Source organism: Tympanuchus pallidicinctus, unplaced genomic scaffold (assembly GCF_026119805.1).
Source record: "Tympanuchus pallidicinctus isolate F22 unplaced genomic scaffold, pur_lepc_1.0 scaffold16, whole genome shotgun sequence".
Taxonomy (NCBI): domain Eukaryota; kingdom Metazoa; phylum Chordata; class Aves; order Galliformes; family Phasianidae; genus Tympanuchus; species Tympanuchus pallidicinctus.
This window is the reverse complement of record NW_026294679.1, coordinates 14698748-14717749: the sequence shown is the minus strand read 5'-3', so window position 1 is coordinate 14717749 and position 19002 is coordinate 14698748. Positions and strand designations below refer to the sequence as shown.

The window sequence follows — 19002 nt, the reverse complement described above, 5'->3', positions numbered from 1 at the left end:
GGGGGGGTTGGGGGGGAAGTGTTTTCCAGCAGCCAGAGGTGGGCACAGAGCTGTGTCCCAGTCAGAGCACCAATCAATGTACATAGATCTTACACGGTAAATACAAACCACCGATCAGTCCCTATAATCAAATCAGAGATCTGCCAAAAACCGGATCTTTTGTAGAACATACATCTTTTCTTTCTCAGATCATTACAGAACGAGTCCGTTTGTGCTTCTTTGTCTTTCAGCGGTGTGGTGAAAGTCCTCTCCCATCATAAAATCCTCAGTCCCACAGTCCCACAGTCCCGCAGTCCCGGGATAGCACAAGCCGAGCTCGGCTCCGTGCCTGCGGGACATCAGCGTGTGGCACTGTAGAAGCCTTTGTCGCCCTCGATGTCCACCTCCTGGTCGGAGTCGTCAGAGACATCGGACTCGGGGTCCTCCTGTGAGGCGGCCGAGGGGCTGTCCTGCGGCTCAGCCTCACCCCCTCCCGCGGGGCTGGGGCTGCCCTCTGGTCGTGGGTCACCGTGATTGCTGGTTCCTTCCGCCTCCTCCTTTTTGGTGGCCTGGGGGTTCTCCTGCGGAGACAGAAAGTCACTGGGTACGGAGCTACAGGGAAGCTACGGGGTTCTGTGTGGGAAGGGCTCCCACGGGCTGAGTCCCACTCGGGGCCAACTCTGCTCTTTAGCGTAGTGAATGTTTGGTGCGGGGCTCCAAATAATGCCCTGATCTGTCCTCAATTACATGGCAATCCTTGTGGCACAAGGAGGGAGACCGAATTCATCAGTGGCTCAAAAGCAAATGAGAAGAAAAATATAATTAAGTATAATTAAACTCTAAGGCCGAACTTCAATGTGAAAACACGCACTATTAAAACATAAATCGAACTGAAGCCCATTGCTGAATACAAGAGCCCGTGCGCCCACAGTGGAGGAAGCAGGTGGAGATGCATGGCACTGCCGTAGGGTGTGTGGGGATGTGTGTGAGGTCACGGCACGGAGGGAGCAGCTGCGGGGCCGGGAGCTACAGGCACTGCCGAGGGGCTCTGCTATGGACCAACATCGAGTGCAGGAAGGAGGAGATCTGAGCCGAGGTGCTGTAAACCCGAGGCAAAGTTGCAGATCAAATTTCCTGCGTGCCCAAAGTGGACCACGACTGGGATTTTTTCCCAAATGTTTGAGCTTAGGGCCCCGACCCGACTGAGCTGGGCCATAAAAACAGAGCTCTGCCTTCAGCGCGGTCCGTAGGGGCGAAGGAGCCGCGCAGCGCCCCGCATCGGGACCGCCCGTAAAGAGCCGCGGCTCTCCCCGCGCTGCCCCCGACGGGGGGTTGGGGTGGGGAGGTCACTGAAAGCGCCGTGGCCGTCCCCCTCCGACCCCACCGCCGCAGCGGTTCATCGTCGCTCGCTTATCTCCCCAGCGCTAATTGGCTAAACAACATATGGGTTTACAAAACAATTAGCGCCGAGTTGCAATGGGCGCGGTGTGAAGGCCGCCCGGCATTGACCCGGAGCCGCATTAAGAGCTTTTAGCATTAGTGCTGCCCGAGCGAGCCCCGTCGGGCCGCGGCGCGGTGTTTGCCGTTTTAATCAAGGTGAAGAGGTTAAACAGCGCCGGATGAGTGCTGCACACATCCCGCACCGGGTGCCGCGCCGAGATAACGCCATTAAACCCGTATTGCTATAGAAACGGAACCATCCCGTACCTGCTTCAGGCGCCTCCATTTGGCTCTGCGGTTCTGGAACCACGTTTTGACCTACGGCGGGAGAGAAAGGCACAGGGTGGTGCGGGTCGGGACGCAGGGACCCCCCGGCCACGGAGAGTGGGGCTGGGCCTCACCTGGCGCTCGCTGAGCTGCAGCAGCTTGGCTAGGCGCTTCCTCTCAGGCGGGGAGAGATATTTCTGCGTCTCGAACTTCTTCTCCAGCTCGATGGTCTGCTCGTTGGAGAAGCGCACCTGCCCACCCTTCCTCTTATGCAGCGGCCGCTGGATGAAGGGGCTCCACAGCAGCGGCTTTCCTTCGGGGAGAAAAGGAGCAGCGCCTTCACCGCCAATCCCGGCCCCTCGACCCCCGGCCCCGCTCCCGGCCCCAACTTTCTCTCCTCTGTTTTCGCAGCCCCGCGGAGCAGTGAGCGCTCAGAGCCCCTCCACGGGCTCTGGCAGCGTTTCCGTCAATGTGTTTCCTGTTGGTCTATCGCGCAAAGAAAATACAGAGTAGAAGAAAAAAAAAAAAAAGTCCTTCGCTTCCTTCTGCTCTTTCACTGCCGCGTGTCTCCATCTCCCACCGGGACGGCCCTGGCCCGCACGCCCCAACCCCGCGCTCCAGCCCGATGCCTGAGGGACGCCCCCGGGGGTCGGTCCCGGCCCGGCGTCGTTGGCCGTGGCCGAGGTATCGCCGCTGTCCCCCCGTCCGCCGCCCGCAGCCTTTGAAATTCGCTGCATTGTTTTTCAAGATTTTTGCTTGCGTCAGGCTTTAGTAATTCTGGTGCAAAACAGCCTCAAAAAATAGGAAGCAACTGGTTATTTTAGCTGTCATAAAGGCACATCCCACACAGAGGAAATGAACAATATCAGAAAAACGGATCCCGGCTATCAGAAGCCGAGTGTTTCCTGAATTTGTCTGTATTGAGGATGTCGATAAAGTAATCAGCGCCGTGCACGACTCCCGGGGAAGAGCCTGCTCCGGGCGGCCAGGAAAACACTTAACAGCTACTGAAACCAGATTTACTCCTATCGAGAGCTCAAGGTTTCCTGTATGAACGGAAAGGGTCAGGCTCCTTCGCTGCTGCGGTGCGGTGACTCAGGGCGCGTTTTGCAATCACTGAGGGCAGCGCGGGCCCCGCACCAGGATGGAATGCCCCCCCCCGGATCCCATCCGCGAGCCGCGGGGCCGGGAGCGGGGCCGATGCGGGCGGCACTGGGACCCATCGGCAGGAAAAGGCCGCGATCTGCTGCGCGATCTCTCGGCACAATTAAAACTCCCCACCAAAACCACACGCGACATTACTAAGGACACTCTGAGAGGCGCTCGGTTGAAGGAAAACAAATCTGAGTCACCGCGGCCGCGCACTGCGGTCTCGCTCCCAACGCGGAGCTGCCCTGAATTTACTGTAAAGCGGGCTGGCGCCGAGGGGGCCGGGGCTGAGCTCTGCCGCTTCCCCGACGGCGGCATGGGACGGGATGAGACGGGACGGGACGGGATAGGGACCAGGCGGGGAGGGGGGGCCGCGGCTTACCCAGGGGGTCCTGGCGGATCAGTGCGTGCGTATAGTCGCCGACGGCGCGGGGAAAGGAGTAGAGGGGCCCGGCGTAAGCGCCGGTGCCGTAGGTGGCGGCGAGGTGATGGGAGAAGGCCGGGTGGATGGGGGTCGGCTCGTAGACGGGGGTCCGGTACGGAGCCACCAGGCTGGTGAAGGAGGAGTTGGGCGACGGCAGCGTCGGCGGCGGCGGGGCGGGCAGGGAGTGGGGGGCCGGCGCGGCGGCGGGGCCGCGGCCCAGGATGTCCTCGATGTAGAAGGGCGTGGGGTGCGCGGGCTGCAGCAGCGGCGTGGGCGCGTACAGCGGGACGCCGACGCCCAGGGCCGCCGCCGGAGCCGCGCCCGGCGCCTGGTACTGCATGGCGCGGCCCCCCCGGCCCGCCGCGGCCCGGCCGCCCCTCGGAGAGCGGCCCCGAGCGCGGCCGCCGGCTGCTGCCACCGCCGCCGCGGGTTTCTCCGGGCTCGGGTTCCCCTCCGATAGGTTTCTATCGGCGCGGGGCGGAGCCCGCGTGGTCTCTGTCCCCTTCCTGCCGCGGCTCCGTCTAGCCAATGAGCCCGGACAGGGAAGGGGGAAACCACCCCCGCCGGCGAAAGCTCCCCCCCGCCTCCCCTGAGCGGACTCCCCGCGGCGCCAATCAACGCGAGCCGGGCCCCGACGGCACCGAGCGGGCACCCGAGGTGGGCGGGCGGCGGGGCGCGTTCCTCCTGCACCGGGCCCGGACTTCGGGCATCCCGTGGGGCGATCCCCCCTACTCGGCCCCGCAGCCTGGCCTGGCTCTGGGTGACAGAGGGGGTGCAGGGCGGGGTGAGCGGGCCCGCTGACTGGGTACCCCTCGGGCACTCACTGCCGCTGAGCTAGAGGTAGTGGCGGCGGAGCCCCCGACAGGGCGGACGAGGCGCTGGAAGCGGCTCCCCGCGCACCGGAGGGAGGGAAGCAGTGCGAGGCGGCCGCTCGCCCTCCTCCGGCAGCGCCAAACCCCACAGAGCCGCCCCAGGGAGCGCCCCGACGAGAGAGCGGGTCGGCAGCAGGTGTCCTCTCTCCGCCTGGTGACAGCGATCGCAAAGAGCTGCTAAGGAACAGCAGGTGCTGCTTTTACACACACATATATATATATATATACTTTCCCCACCCCACCCCCCCCAAACCCAAGAAGTTCTTAATAAGTACGAGACTGGGAGCGAGACGAAAGGGTGTTGTGGAAATGGAAATATATATGTATTTTAATAATATCAGGCGGTTGGATTTTTTTCTTTATGTTGTTAACAAATGCCAAAACTCACCTTTAAAGCGCGGTCTTGTGTCTTGTAAATATCAGGTACACGTCAAGCGGGCTGACAGTTCTGATTATTTTTTCTCTCCGCTCCCGGTCTCCGAGGCATTGCTCCGTCCAAGGGGGTTGGTTAGCTCATGGCTGGGCTGGAAGTGTTGGATTTGCAGCTCGGAGCACTTAATGGGGGCGCGGGAGGCGCTGACCCGCTGCCCTCCGCGGGGCGTTACGATCTGTGCTTCCCAACGCTGAGAACAAATTTAAGCCGAAAAAAAAAAAAAAAAGAAAGGCAAAAATCCGTGTTTTGCTGTATTATTTGAAAACAAATAAATAGAGGAAGAGATTATTCTTTTCTGACTTTTATACCAGCAACAGGCCTTGTTAAAGGGAAGGTTTAATGGCGCGGTTATTACATTCCACTCCCACTGCATAATCCCCAACAAGGAAAATGAAGCACTTAATTTCGCGGCCCCGCAGCACCGCCCCGCTCCGATCCAATTGTTACCCCTTCGCCTTCCTCCTCCCGGCCCGGAGACTATTAAATCGCATTCATGAAAATGTCACATTTATTGAACTACATAATTTTTTAATATCACTAGTGCAGGTTTTATAGTTGATTTTATTGTTTTTACGGCCATTCGGGGCTCTAAAACCCGGATTTTTTCAATGTTGTCCTTATAATTTTTTTCACACAGTCAGAACCAATAAAATGGAGCAGTTGTGACTTTTTAATGCAAGGGGGCTCGGAGTTTCAATATTTTCACTCTGCTGGATACTCAAACCAATAAAAATACATGAGATTTTAATTATTTTCTGGATTAAATCAAACCTTTTCCCTTTCTTTTTGGAACTGCGTTCTGTGGACTTTCCGTCGGGAGGGACACAGCGCAGCTCCGGGCGGAGAGCTGCGGTCCCAACCCTGCGACGAACGCGGAGCGCCCATGGTGGCACCGAGCGGTCCGCAGCCGCCCGGGACGGGGCGTCCGCACCGGGGTTATTTCTCCTCGGCTGTCCCTCTGCAGAGTACGGCAGTTCCTCGGAGAGAGGGAGAAAAAGAAATGAAAATTCGCTCCTTTGTGATTAAAAAACTTCTCCCATTCTTTTTCCTAGCTCTCTCGCTGAGTCGAAAGCTGCTGGGGGGGGGGGTGGGAGGGGGGGAGGAAAGGAAGGAGGAGGAGGAGGGGAGGACACAGGGCATCCCCGCACCTCGGCCCAAAGGGAGCGCCTGGAGAACTCATTAGTTCTGTAATAACGACGGGGCTCTGTCCCGCCGATCGCTCTCTGCGAAATCTCCTTCGAGGGGCTCCTAGCTGAGGGAACGAGCAAAAAAACGAACTTAATAAAACAAATCCGGGCCCCCCTTCCTCTTCACCGTCTCTGCCGGCCCTGACCCAACTACCTGGACCCTCCTGTCGGGGTCGGGAGCAGCACCGCGCTGCTCGGAGCCGCAGGGATCCTCCCGCCGGGCTGCCCCTTTGTGCTATGGCTGCGGAGCTGAGGGGCGCGGGGCGGCCCTGCCCTGCCGTGCCCGGGAGTCCCGCCGTGCTGCGGGCAGCAATGGGCGGAGGGATACCGCCAGCATGGCAAAGACCAACAAACCAATAAAATCCGACAACAGATCTGTGGAGAGTACAAACCAAACACCTAACATCGGAGCATTGGGAATGCAGAGCTCCTAAAGGTGGCTGCAGCCTCCAGGCGGTGCTCTCCACAGCTCCCCACACTCGATTACCTGCAGACACCCCCCAGAAGATTTCTGATTCATGGGGTTTTCTTTGCAGACAACAAAGAAACTTTGCGATTTATAGGAGCAGTGGGTCCAGGAGCACAGAATGCCCAGCTCACCCTATTCGTTTGGTTCCCACTGGCGTGGTCTTCTGGAGTGGAACTTGCCCAGCTTCTGCTCTAAGAAATGGGAGTTTGCCCATAATAGCACCCTCAGTGATACAGCAGGACCAGAGATTAATCACCCCAGCCAAGATAACCATGTTGGGCTGTGCAAAATTTGCAGGAGGTGCAGCAGAGCCCATCTCCCAGTGCTACCTGGTACTTTCTAGGAGGATCCCGCCCTCAGCCATTCCAACCCTTCCCATTATTGAAAGCATTGCAAGCTGCTTCCAAGAGAGGTGAGGCCGCAGCCTTGAACCCCATCCAAGGAGGAAATATGAGGGAGATCGCTTCTCTGATTTTCCTAGCACTATGGCAGCCAGACAGCTTCAGACAGCGGCACCACGTATTGTGGGGTGATGTCAGCCTTCATTCCATCTTCCAGATCGCTCACCTGGTAGACATTCACCTTTCACATCTCCTCCTCACCATTTACCAATGAGATGCAACCATTACAAACATCAGGCAGGTTAAAATATTCATTAGCTGTAGCAAAACAATATTAGTTCAATACTAGGAGTATTAATTAGTTGTAGAAAAATAAGACAAATCTTGGTCAAAAAGCAGTGGACAACACGTGAGTTGTTGTTGCAGACAGAGCTGGCAGGGGCTTATCATTTTTCATCCTACACCTCTATGTTCATCTGATCATGAATTATGCCAAATCTAAATCTTTTGGTGGAAAAAATTCTCTTCTGGGGAAATTTGCCTCATGCTAAGGATTTGTAAGGTCTCAGAAGTTTCTAAGCATTAGGTCAGAGGAAAACAAACCCCCTTGCCAGCATTTAGATATCCTTGCCTTGTGCTGCGAGCCCATGGTGCCCCACCACTGGGAAACCCCAGGGGAATGAAGCATGCAACAGGGGCTGCTCTTGATTCCTGCTTTGCTCCTCTAACTGGGGCTATGGGCTCTGGGTAGCAAAAAGAAGATCCCAAGCCTTTATAGAGAAAACCATCTTTAATGGCTGCATCCTGACTTTCTGATGACTTGGTGGGCTATTCCTGCTTGGCACTGGAGGTCTATGGGTATGAGCCATGCTGCTACCAGCAAGTGTCCCTTTCCTATACACTGTCACCAGTGCTGTGAAAATAAATACATTTAAAAGGCTCAGAAAATCTTTAATGGTGCTTTGAGTCTTGTCAAAGATTTCCAATCAACATATGGCAGATCCTTGGGGAGCACGTGGGTAAGGTGCCTCCATTTCCTCCTGCCCCCGATAGCACCACATTAATACCTCTGCTGGGACACCTTCATGCTACAGAGTGGGATATGCAGCATTTATGGCTCTGAGGTGGGAGGAAGGAACACATGGCCCCGCTCCATAAACATACCTTCATAATGCTTTCTTTCTAGGCTGTCCCAATGACTGCAGCGATATTGGCTTCTCTAAACCAGAGTCACAATCCAATTCTGCCCAATGGAACAGAAATCACCAGTTTTCTTCTGAGTTGCAAAGAGACATCCTGAGAAACTCCATGGGCTGTAATGTTTTTTGGAACCCTTCTTTGGCCAAAAGAATTTTTTATCTGACCAGCATGAGAATGCGGCGAGCAACTCTATGAAAAACAAAGCAATATATCGCTCCTTACGGGCTCATATTTCTGTGTATCTGCCACCACAAAACATGGGCTGGCTCCTGTTTGTGAGTGCGACTGACAGCTCCGTAGTTTGTTCTATTTATTTGGGGTGATGGCAGCCACAGCATGTTAAAACTTCTCTATATTCTCATGTGTTGGCTACACGCACCAAGATTACACCCAAAAACACACACAATTCCCAGGGGCTAGATTCCCTCTCACTTGCACAATCCTTTACGTAAGTGCAAACTGACTGCAAAGTGCTGCTAACACAGACTGCTGGCTGCTGTACACCCACTCTGTGTTGATGTAAATGCCCATAACAAGGGAGCAGACAATGGAGAATCTGCCTAAACTACAGTGTTGACAACATATCTTTTTTTATGGAGTAATCAGACTACAAGCTATTGGGCACTTAAAATAGGAGTTGAGTTCCAGCGGGTCCAAAGTACACACAGCTAAATTTGATGGCGGTAGGAATTAGGTATGAATGGGGAGTGTTACTTGGTTATTTTTGTTAATGTATTCCAGAGCTCACACATTCACTCTACATTTTTTAGCCAACTTTATCATTTTGGCATCATGAAATCAGTCGGCGGGAAGGTTTGTTTTATCTGGAGCTGATAGGTGTGTGCAGTTGTTAATAGAGAAAAGTAGCAGCACGCAGTAACAATCAAGGTAACAACTCACAGCTGGTTGACAGCAGAGTTAGGAGGATGGATCTAAAATCTGTCCTCATCCAAGAAACAGGACCTGTTTCTGAATTCAGAACTTTTCAAGACTCTGTTTCCATGGGCAGAAGCCGAAGCACTGGGGTAAAGCTGGTGTGGGAAGGCCTGGGAGCACCTTGGAGACTAACTCAGAGTTCATGGAATGGTTTTGGAGCCCACTGGAGCAGATGATCTGCAGAGTCCAATTGCGAAACTTTTCATAACAGCATGACAGAATATGCCTTGATGGTTGCACATGGAAATATCACGTAGAACTCAATATTGAATGGAAGAAATAAAGGAAGAATCGTATTTCCTTAAGGCAGATGTTTCCCCTCTTTGCTCCAGCACAGGAGCTGGAGCCTTCCTTTGTGATGGAAACTGCACAGCCCAGAATCAGCCCTTGTAACAGCCACAGCTGCAGATGGCACCCAGCCCTGAGTGTCTCAATCCAGAGGACATATTGTGCCAACATTCCCCATCAGTTCTCTCCAGAGGTGGTGGGAGCACTCCAATTAGCTCCGACAACAATATGGAGTTTTCTGACAGCGCCAAAGTCTCGGTGTCGTGTCACAGAGCACTGATGACACTTCCATCTGCCCAGGGGATGTTGGCTCTCAACAACAAGGATTTCTGCTTTGCAACAAGGACTTGGGAGGATGCCACAGCTGTGGAAGAGAAGCTGACCTGGTCTGTGTCAGCATTTCAATCCGCTCCAGATGCAGCTCTGGGAGGCACTGACTCCTGGATTGCCCACATCTGCCATCTCCATCTGGGGCCCTGGTGGTGGCACCAGGGAGGGGAAACCCACACAATCTGTGAGAGGAAACAAAAAGAGAATGATGTAGGTGAGCATCTGAGTGGGCCTTCAGTGTGTCTGATTCCATTCACACTCTGCAGCAGTAGTCACCTCTAAGTCTAGTCACTGCTTGGATCTCTTCAGAGTTTGGAAATGAGGGGAATGTTTTCACAGGAATGTAGATTTTGTCATTCTCCGCTGCTTTATATAATTATCTCCCCCCCCTCTCCCTGGAGTTTGGTTGAAATATTCATCTTGAGTGTGTTGTTTTTCTAGAACTTATTGGCCTATAAAGTGACAGAATTGTTCAGAAGAACCTGTAGCATTGGTCATCCTGGAGAGCACAGCTCTCCAGGTAGGCATGGAATCTGGCTGGTAGCACAGAGTGCTGTCTGTAATACAATTTCTCCCAGATGGAAGTTGGAACAATGATATCTACTCCACAGCATGTACTGATTGTTAGACTTATGGTAAAAACAAAACAAAAAATAAATCTCAACTGGCATGAAAGTAAGCACACTGATGTGAAATCTATGTGTCACACCTGTATATTAAGAATTACCGTTCTTTGCTAATACATTATGGATTGGGGTTTGATTCATTTTTCAGAACAGCTGCCATTTCTCAATCCTTCCATAGTTTGACTATCTCATAATCTTACCTCACCCCAGTGCTGGGGCCTAGAATTGGAGGTGCAGTGTCAGTGTTGCAGCACATAATCCATAGCCCAGATGTTTCCTTGAACCCAAATCATGAGCTCAGAGCCAAACCCACTGCAGGTGCTAATCCAGAAGTTGATCTCTGGCCTACAGCAAAAAATCTACTGCAAAGTTAGTACAATAAATGCAAATTAGTAGCTGAAGAATATCCTCCACCAAAAACATGGGGTTTTAGAAATCTGTTCAGACTCACTGGGTACATATAACATTTGGAAAGGAGATGCAGCAGGCATCTCACCAGGACAGAGGCTTTGGAGATGTGCCATTGTGGAAAAGACTCACTAATAATAGAATCGTGAGAGTCCAAAGAGATCTCTTGTATAACATTACACATAGTAGATATGCCTTTTGCCATTACATTGTTTCTAGATCTGTTCTCGAAGAAAGATGATCTTCTGTGGTCTGAGATGTACTGAAAACCAGACCACGAGTCAAGGAAAGTTCAGTAGGACCAACATCACAGCGTCTGCCTCTAAAACAGTGTACTTCAGCCAAAGCCTTTCTGCATCTCTTCATTTCTGTAGCTCTCAAGCTGCTCTTTTACTGTTTTTGTTTTTTTTTCAGATTATGTTTTGTGTGATACAAGGACTGAATCCACAGGGAGACATGACCTTGCTCTCTATGTATCCTCCGCAGCACCCATCTGATACCTGTAAAATATTAAGCTGTAAGAATGCATGTTGAAGTCAGGCAGCCAGGTTAGGTGTTTGCTATAGATAAACCAGCTGGTTTGATAGGGAGCACTGCAACCCTCCAAAACCTCTGTGTGTGCCAACAGTGAGCGAATTCCTAAAGAGTCGGGATGCTCCTGATTGCCATAAAATGGCTATCCCAGTTCCCCTCATTCCTGAAGGCTCACACTTCAAGCATTAGTTAACAGTTATTATGTCATCTTCTTCCTTGAGCATTGATTAGCAAACTCTACACCGTCAGCTCTTTATGTCATTTTCACCAGCGCTCCTTCCAAGCACACAGCTATGGTTGGCTCTTCTTCTCTGAACTCCCTCCAGTTTGCCTTCCTGGTAACAAGGTGCACAGCACTACGCTCACCTTTTCCAGATGTCATCTAGCTTCAGTTCCAAGAAGAGAGGTTTGCTCACTCCTTCGCTGCAGTGTGGCTTTGAAAGCCTCAAAACATACTGATTTTTAAACCATTGCATTACACAGTAAATTCAAATGTAAACTCAGAGTCCTCCGTTCCTAAGCAGCAGTCTTTTTTCTTTTAGAACTTTTCTTTTTTCTTTTTAGAACTTTTTTTCACTCTAACAGAAAAGGAAGATGTGGACCTTGCTTTTCTTACATATGTCATTTTTAGCTTATTTATGAGAACGAGAGGACTGATAGGAAGTACTACCTAATCCCATACTGGTGCTCAGAGCAGCACAAAAACAGAACCGGTTTCCAGTTCTCTGCGCTGAGAACGATTTTCCATTGTCATTCCACATTATCTTCCCATTTGAGTCTGCCCATGCAATTCTGTTGTGCATCCTGTAATTCTGTTTTAGCAGGTTTAAAACAAACAAAAGGAAGTACTTTTTCACACAGTGCATAATTAAACTGTGGAACTCGTTGCCATGGGAAGCTCTGGATGCCAAAAGTACAAATGAATTCAGAAAGACAGAAGACAAATTAATGGAGGATAGGTACCTTGATGAGGAGTGGACATAACAGCTCACTTAAAGAGTTTGGCTCAGGAAGCCCTTACGCTGCAATTTGATGGAAGCTGGAAGGGATATCTCTGGCTGTGGATGTTTCTCACAGATCCCCTCTGCAGCCCCTCTGGTCATGGCCAGGAAGGAGATATTGGAATTAGTGATTTGCCTTAATATGGAGCTCTAATGTTCCTCTCCTAATGAAAGATGTGGATACCCATAAGTGTAAAGAATTAATCTTTAAGCTGAACACAGACTCCAGCACCTTTGAATTCCTCTTCAGGCAATTTTATCAGATCTGATGCAGGTGAAGATAACGTCCAAAGTTTACAGCAGAGTGTGTTACTGAAATTGGATATTTTAAGGTTTGGAACTGCCGGGTTTGTTGGCCCAGCCAGTGGTTGTTTTTGCAGATAATACTCATTGGATCAACTCTGTTGGGGACTGATGTCAAGAGAAAACCTGTTATCTGTGCTGAGAAAGTTGTATGTGCTCTTCAAGCTCTCTCCCCTCCCTGGAACGCTGCTGAACAAACGTTCTCACCGGCCAGTGTGGTGCCATCTCTTCTTGTTGACTTAGCTCTGTAATTGCTGGTTTATCAGCCTCCCCTCAGGCTTCTCAATATATCTTGACCGAAGAGCAAGATGAGCACAGCCATACACACACATACATTCAGAAATGGGGAGGCAGCAGGCAGGCAAGGGAGGAGAGTCACCCCACAGGCTACGCAGGTCTCACAGTGTGGGACAGAGGGAACCTGGCCCTCAATCTGACATCGCTGCTTTCATACCTGGTGCCATGTGTTTTGCTGCAGAATGGGTGGCTTGATTTTATCTGTATTGCTTTGTCACTAGGGATTCTTTCTGTACAGTTCAGAATGACAGCATCTGGGGGCTGGACTCACTGATCTCGAGGTCCCTTCCAATGTGTGTGGTTCAGAGAATTTCATTTTGGTCAGTTTTATTTTCTGATTTTTCCTGCATTCACTTAGGCTTTGTGCTAACTGCCCTACTTTCTGTGGATGAATCCACTCAGAAAATGTAATGAATACGAATAAAGTTATTCACTCCTATTGTGGATAAAGCCACATTTGTCTATCTATGCTACAATGCTACAATGTAGCTGAAAACCATAAGGAAAGCTGTGGGCTGAGGGCTTCTTCATCAGGAAGTTATTGGGAGAGCAAAAGGTCCAACTCAGAGCCATGATTTTCTCTTTGCTGCCATACACCCCGAAGCACAGGACAGTTCCTTAGGTTTTGAAGCATTATTTCAGATCCTTTGGTTACTAGAGTGAGATGGCCTGGCTGCGTAGTCTGACCAAATTATGTCTGTCATGTAGTACTATAACTTTAGCACTCTATGTGTTATGAACTCCAATCTGCTGAATGTTGGTATAGCTCCTTGTCTTATATCATGGTACATCCTATGGAGTGAAAGTTTACATTCAAGCAAAGCATTACCAGTTATCCATTCTTTCTGAGCATGTGCACTGCTGGGATGCAGAGCAGAGGTGCAGAAGTGACAAGGAGGGAAGGCGAGCACAGCCCGCCAGCTCTGGGCAATGGGACCTGGGCCACAGCCTCTACCATAGTGTGTGGCTAGAGCTCAGCTCACACCACCTGTATCTACCCCCTTGAAAAACTAGAACATCATGTTTCCTCTCCACTAGTTATCACAGCAGTCCTCACTTCTTCTAATGCCAATTACTCCTGACTGTAGAGACTGGAGTGCATTACACACGATGCAGAATATTCCCTACAAATAACAGGTAAAAATAAACAGTCAAACCAATCCCAAAGGCAAAGAGCTAGTCCCAGACAATGGGAAAGATAATCAAGGAATAACTAACACAGGTAATCAGCAAATCGTTCAAATGAATTGATTTGGCTTTGGCTGGCGTCCCTGCTTCTGCCTGAGAGCTCCAAGTGAAACCCAAATAAGTGGCAGTTATCTTCCACTCTCTTCCTGTTATCTGGTTCTAATGACAACAGGGGAGAGAGGGGGAAATTATGGCTTTGAACGGGATCATGGCCCTTCATTTAAAGTAAATACTGCAATGAAATGGAAACTGCTTGAAAAGTGAGATTGCCCTGGCTTTGTTCTGAGCAGATTAAGTTATGTATTAAAACCAGATAATATCATATTCTTACAATGGCTTCAGCACTTTCATTGCAAATAACACACAGAGAATCAGAAAGTGCTGCTTATGGCATAAGGTAGCTGTGAAGAGCCAACCTCCAGCCAAGGATCTGCGTTTCATGTTTCAAGAAACGTATTTAACATTAAAAAGTACAATAGGAAAATTCAAAGTGAGTGATGCTTATTCCAGATTTATCTATGCACTTGGAGCATCCAAGTTAAAAGCACAACCTCCTCATGTTTCCACACAGGGGATGAAGGAAACCAAGCAGGGCACCAGGTGCTGAGTTTCCCTGAGGTTCTAATTTGTCTCCCCAGCTTCAAGCAGAGCAGAGTGCGACAAGGTTCTCTCCGAGGGACTGCAGCAAATATCACAGGGCAAATCCAGGCTCTGCTTTGCTTTGGGAGGAAAACCTGCCCAGGAGGTGGCCTGAGCCCAAGGTGACAGTCAGGATTTTTGTGGATGTGTGTGCAGCAGAAATATAGCAGTAAAGAATGTATCTTTAAAACTTGGATCCTGGCAGCATGTGTTCCTGCCTACCTTTGGATCAAGTAGCAGAGCATTGGGCTCAAGAGTTCCACACAGGAACAACAAAGCACTGAAAATACAGTGGACGCAGAATATTTTATAGTAATATTTTATTATTTAATAATATTTAATAATATTTTACAGTCCTTTTGTCAGAGAAAGCAGCATCAGTAACAAAGCCATGGGACAACTAACCGGCCATCAGTTACAAAGCTACAAAGAGTTTCATTGTTTTTTTTCCTGAACTAAATAGAAATGGAACAAGTGATTAGCACCTATGTTGCAGCCCAGCAACCAGCAGCCTAACTTCCCTGGTAAGCTGTGCTTGTGATGTGCTGCTCACCTCCTCCATATTCGGCCATATAGTTATGACTTCTTTCCACCAATGGATGAACCACAGAAGAAGTAATCACAGTTAGCTCTACTACTACAAAGATCCAGCCAAGTGTATTTCATTAAAGAACATCAACAGCACCCCCCTTCTGAAGCCCCCTAAAGACCATATCAAACATCTGTGCTTACACAACAGTCTTCTTACCTCTCTACTTTCAGATTCAAAATAACAAAGAAGACATGATGAGTTTCAAGTCTGTAGAGTTATGGCAAATTTGAGCTAGAAACCAAAGAATAATATTATGGTAAAAGCACATTATAAATATTTTGATAGTACTTACCTTTGTACTGCATAAGTTCCACACTGTCAAATCTTCAGAAGGTACTTCTGTGTGGAGCCAGGAGCTGAATTCAACGATTCCTGTAGGCCCCTTCCAACTCAGGATATTCTACGACTCCATGATTCTGCTGCCGCTGGTTTGACGATATTACTTCAGCTGCTTTCCCTAGGGCTCAACATCCTCAGAATTCCTCCACGTTTTCAGAAGATTGTACCCAGATATATGGATGACATTGCAGGGTGGGGAAATACACATCATGAAGCCAATACAACTTAAAAAGATTACATAACTTCTGAACAGCCTTATTTTTTTGCAAGGCCTAAATTCTCTTCCTTAATAATTACGCTTTTTAATATTAAAAAAAAGAAAGGAAAAACATCTGAAAGTCAGATTTAATTGTAGATCTCAGACCTGTTTCAACACATTGTGAATAACTTACTGGCTAAGTGGAGAAGATACAGAACAAGACTTTGCGGCATAACATTTATATTCTGTATTTTGCTTTACTTCTGTAACTTTTAAAATATTTTGTCCCCGATTTATTTCAAAGAAAATGAACTAGAAGTGAGGTTTCAACACAGCCAGTTTTCTCACAGCATTAAAAAACAAAATGAAAGGCTGGAAAATGAACTGCACGCTAAAAATATTCAGAGACAATTAAATGCAATGGAAAAAAAGCCCCTATCACTTAACTGAATTTTCGCTGCTAAAGCAGTTCTATGTTTGCTATTCACAGGTACTACCAACATTTATGATAGTAACCTTTACAAAGTCAATTTAATTATCTTTATCTTATTACAAATAATAAATTCAGTTGTCCTACAATGAAAATCAATTGTCAACATAAGCTATGGTTAACATCTAATAAAACAGCCCTCTGTAAATCCATGATTAATAAGATTGGCTTCTGTATTAACTAACAGACATCGTAAAATTTCCTCCCCTACATTAATCTGTATATTCAAGGTTTATCCTGTTAGACTGAGTTTCCCAAAATAAACTGTTAGAACGAACAAGCAAAATTTTGGCGCCTATCATCATTTCATCATAATGATTTAATGAATGGTTTTGAAATTAATGCCATATTTTAATTAAGTCACAAAAGCTGCTGGCTCTAACGAAGGATAAGCGTTTCACTCACTGTTTCCTCCAGCCTCTAAACAGAACACTGATGCCACTTACATTTAGTTCTGATGGTTAGTGAATGTTAATTGAAAGGTGAAATAACAGTTCCCCCAAACAGTTTTCATACGACAGTGGTTGCTTAAGTTCTTCAGCATCAATCATGCCAGAAAGCTGGCATTTACTCCATCAGAAACATCTTAACAAGACACTGACAACTTAATTCCAAAGTGGAAGTAGCAGTCCCTACATTAGCCATGAAGGTCAGTTCCTGAAAACAGGGGACATCTGCTGTGTGAATCATGGTGCCACATTTTGTAGATAGATTCCTCTTTTTGTGATAAACACAATTCCCACAGATCTTGGCGTGATCTTAGGACCACTACTGTCAGTAGGAGCTTCAACTGACCTTTGATCAAGACACTGAATAGCAGAATGATACAATCATACCCATCCTGAAAGATCTCTAAGTTATTTTACAAAGTAGGGGAAGCAAAATCCCCTGATGTACCTATGAAAAAACAAAGAATTAAGAATTAAAGCAGCTGCCACAATTACCTGGAGGAATCCTTCTGAACACCATGAAACTTTTAGTTGCCAGAGTAAAGAGGGCCTTGGATTTCTGTTTTTAAATTATCATTACCAAGTTAGCAATGTACTTCAGAGATAAGGAATCTGATCCCTCACCTTACCATTTTTATGTAAGCCAAGAGACTGCTGTAGAATTATCTCCTTATAAAATCAGAGAGCAAACCTCTAAGCAGCAACCATCATTATAATAAGTGGCTGTGGAGAAGGAAAAAATAAATATCTTACCACATACTTCATCTGTTTTGCTTAATACTTGTCATAACTGCTAAAAGAATATTTTCTTTGCTGCTAATTTTGTTATTTTTCATTTGAAAATGGCCAGCTTAATTAGGCTAAGAAAAGATTTTTTTCCTTCAATTAACTTATGCCAGTGAAAATACAATTCTTTTTCACATTAAAAAAATCTTCTGGCAGTAGCATTAGTGCTCTGAACATAATCAGAATGAAATTATAGTCAAAATTATGTTATCAGCAATTGTAGACAACCATATTTAGAAAGACTCGGGAAAAAAACCCTCAAATGTATTTTATATCATCTGTTTATTTCATTCTTACATTTTGGTAATTAAAAAAATAAAGCATACTTGTCAAGTTCAACATTTCAGTCACTGTGTCTCATTCACTGACTTACAGTGTTTGGGTTATAACAGGCCAAGAGTCCCCCAGAGTATTTCAAGTGTAACTAATAAAGCCAAGGAAACATTTATGTAAGTTTAATATTCTGGAGAGAGAAAAAACAACAACAGCACACTCCAGTTAATCCCCGTTACAAAATCTAATTTTACACCACCTAAAAGCAGAGTATTTTCATATAGTTTTGCACACCACTCTACATCTGACAGGACAGTGTTTGAAACAGAAAAAGCATGATAAATATTGTTCAGACCCCTTATAAAAATGGCAGTTCATTCCAATCTTTTTCCCTGAAGAGAGAACAGGGAATCGAGCATTTGCTCCTTTTTAGCATGTCTGAAGGGCACATGCATTGTAATGAAGCACCCTCATTCTTGTAGGCAGGCCTTATAGGAACCAAAGATGATTTCACATGTATTGTGAACATAGAGATCTAAACATTTGCTTAGCTGCCCTTTGTTCCTGCTGAGTTGTGGGTTTTTATCATTTTCAAGAACCAGCGTAGAAGTACTGCTGTGAATTGAGTTTGGGTTCAACCTTCAAGAGCAGCCTACTTTGCTAGGTGGTCTACACCCCACCTGTAATACTGCACCATATAAACCCTACTAACACAAAACCTGGAATGATTTATTGTTATTTAAGTTCATAAAGCTACTATGTGTGTGGGCGGGTAGCTTATAGAGCATAGTCCTCTACCATAAAAAGTAGTTTCTAACAAGGAAAGAAAAAATAGGAGTCAAAAGGATATAAACAGTCATTTAAGAAGTATATATTTAGCAACTATATATTTTTCCCCCATTTTTAATGTTCTAAAAGATTAGAGCTCATTTTTTCCCCTTCAGATGCTTTATGATGGAAAAGGAATTTTAGCCTTTTTATATTTTTCCATCTCCTTCTACATTTAAATTTTCTTTTATCACCTGAAGAGTTCTAGGCTCTCGTTTCCTGCACTCATTTAACATATGGTTATAGGGCAACTGATGTCTAACAGAACAAAGAAAGGTAGCTTCTCACTCCTCTCTAGTCCCACACAACGGCTTCTGATACAACAGCTGTCAACTCGGAAGGAGAAAACTTCCTTTCTTCCACTGTCTCTTCATTACTCCCTTTTAACTGAAAAGAAAGCTGGTGGCTCTGATTATTGTTTCCTGTTGTCTTACCAGTCTCTCCACATTCTACCATATTACATGTGCTTAAGCTCTTCTTTTTCCCCTGTTCATTTTACCATTCATCGTACATATTTGCTAGTTGTTTTTTTCTTTTCTTTTCTTTTCGATGTTAATTTGAGAGTTGCCCCACCTGGCTGCTAATCTGGAATCAGACAGAAAAATCTCCTGGTTAATTAGAACATGGCTGTACAATCCCAGTCACACCACAACTCCACCTCCACCTCAGCACAACTCAGTCAGGGTATGACCTTGCTACTTGTTCTGTGGAAACAGCTTCCACACTTCTTATGAA

General features: G+C 47.5%; 1 protein-coding gene across 1 annotated transcript; it reads right to left on the bottom strand.

Moving 5' to 3' along the window:
- Positions 1–157: 157 nt before the first annotated feature.
- HHEX (hematopoietically expressed homeobox) lies at positions 158–3614 on the bottom strand. The gene is made up of 4 exons (XM_052677466.1): positions 3218–3614; positions 1821–1999; positions 1687–1737; positions 158–560 (listed from the first exon to the last, which is right to left on the bottom strand). The coding sequence occupies exons 1-4, from the start codon at positions 3597–3599 to the stop codon at positions 339–341; spliced, it is 834 nt and encodes a 277-aa protein (XP_052533426.1). The 5' UTR covers positions 3600–3614; the 3' UTR covers positions 158–338.
- Between the last annotated feature and the right edge of the window lie 15388 nt (positions 3615–19002).

What these genes read in the sequence shown, in the direction of transcription:
- HHEX (XM_052677466.1), bottom strand. Translation starts at nt 3,599, where the DNA reads ATGCAGTACCAGGCGCCGGGCGCGGCTCCGGCGGCGGCCCTGGGCGTC. An exon ending in GATCCGCCAGGACCCCCTGG is followed by an intron (nt 2,000 to 3,217) that starts GTAAGCCGCGGC and finishes TTCTCCCCGAAG; the next exon opens with GAAAGCCGCTGCTGTGGAGC. An exon ending in AATGGAGGCGCCTGAAGCAG is followed by an intron (nt 561 to 1,686) that starts GTACGGGATGGT and finishes CTGTCTCCGCAG; the next exon opens with GAGAACCCCCAGGCCACCAA.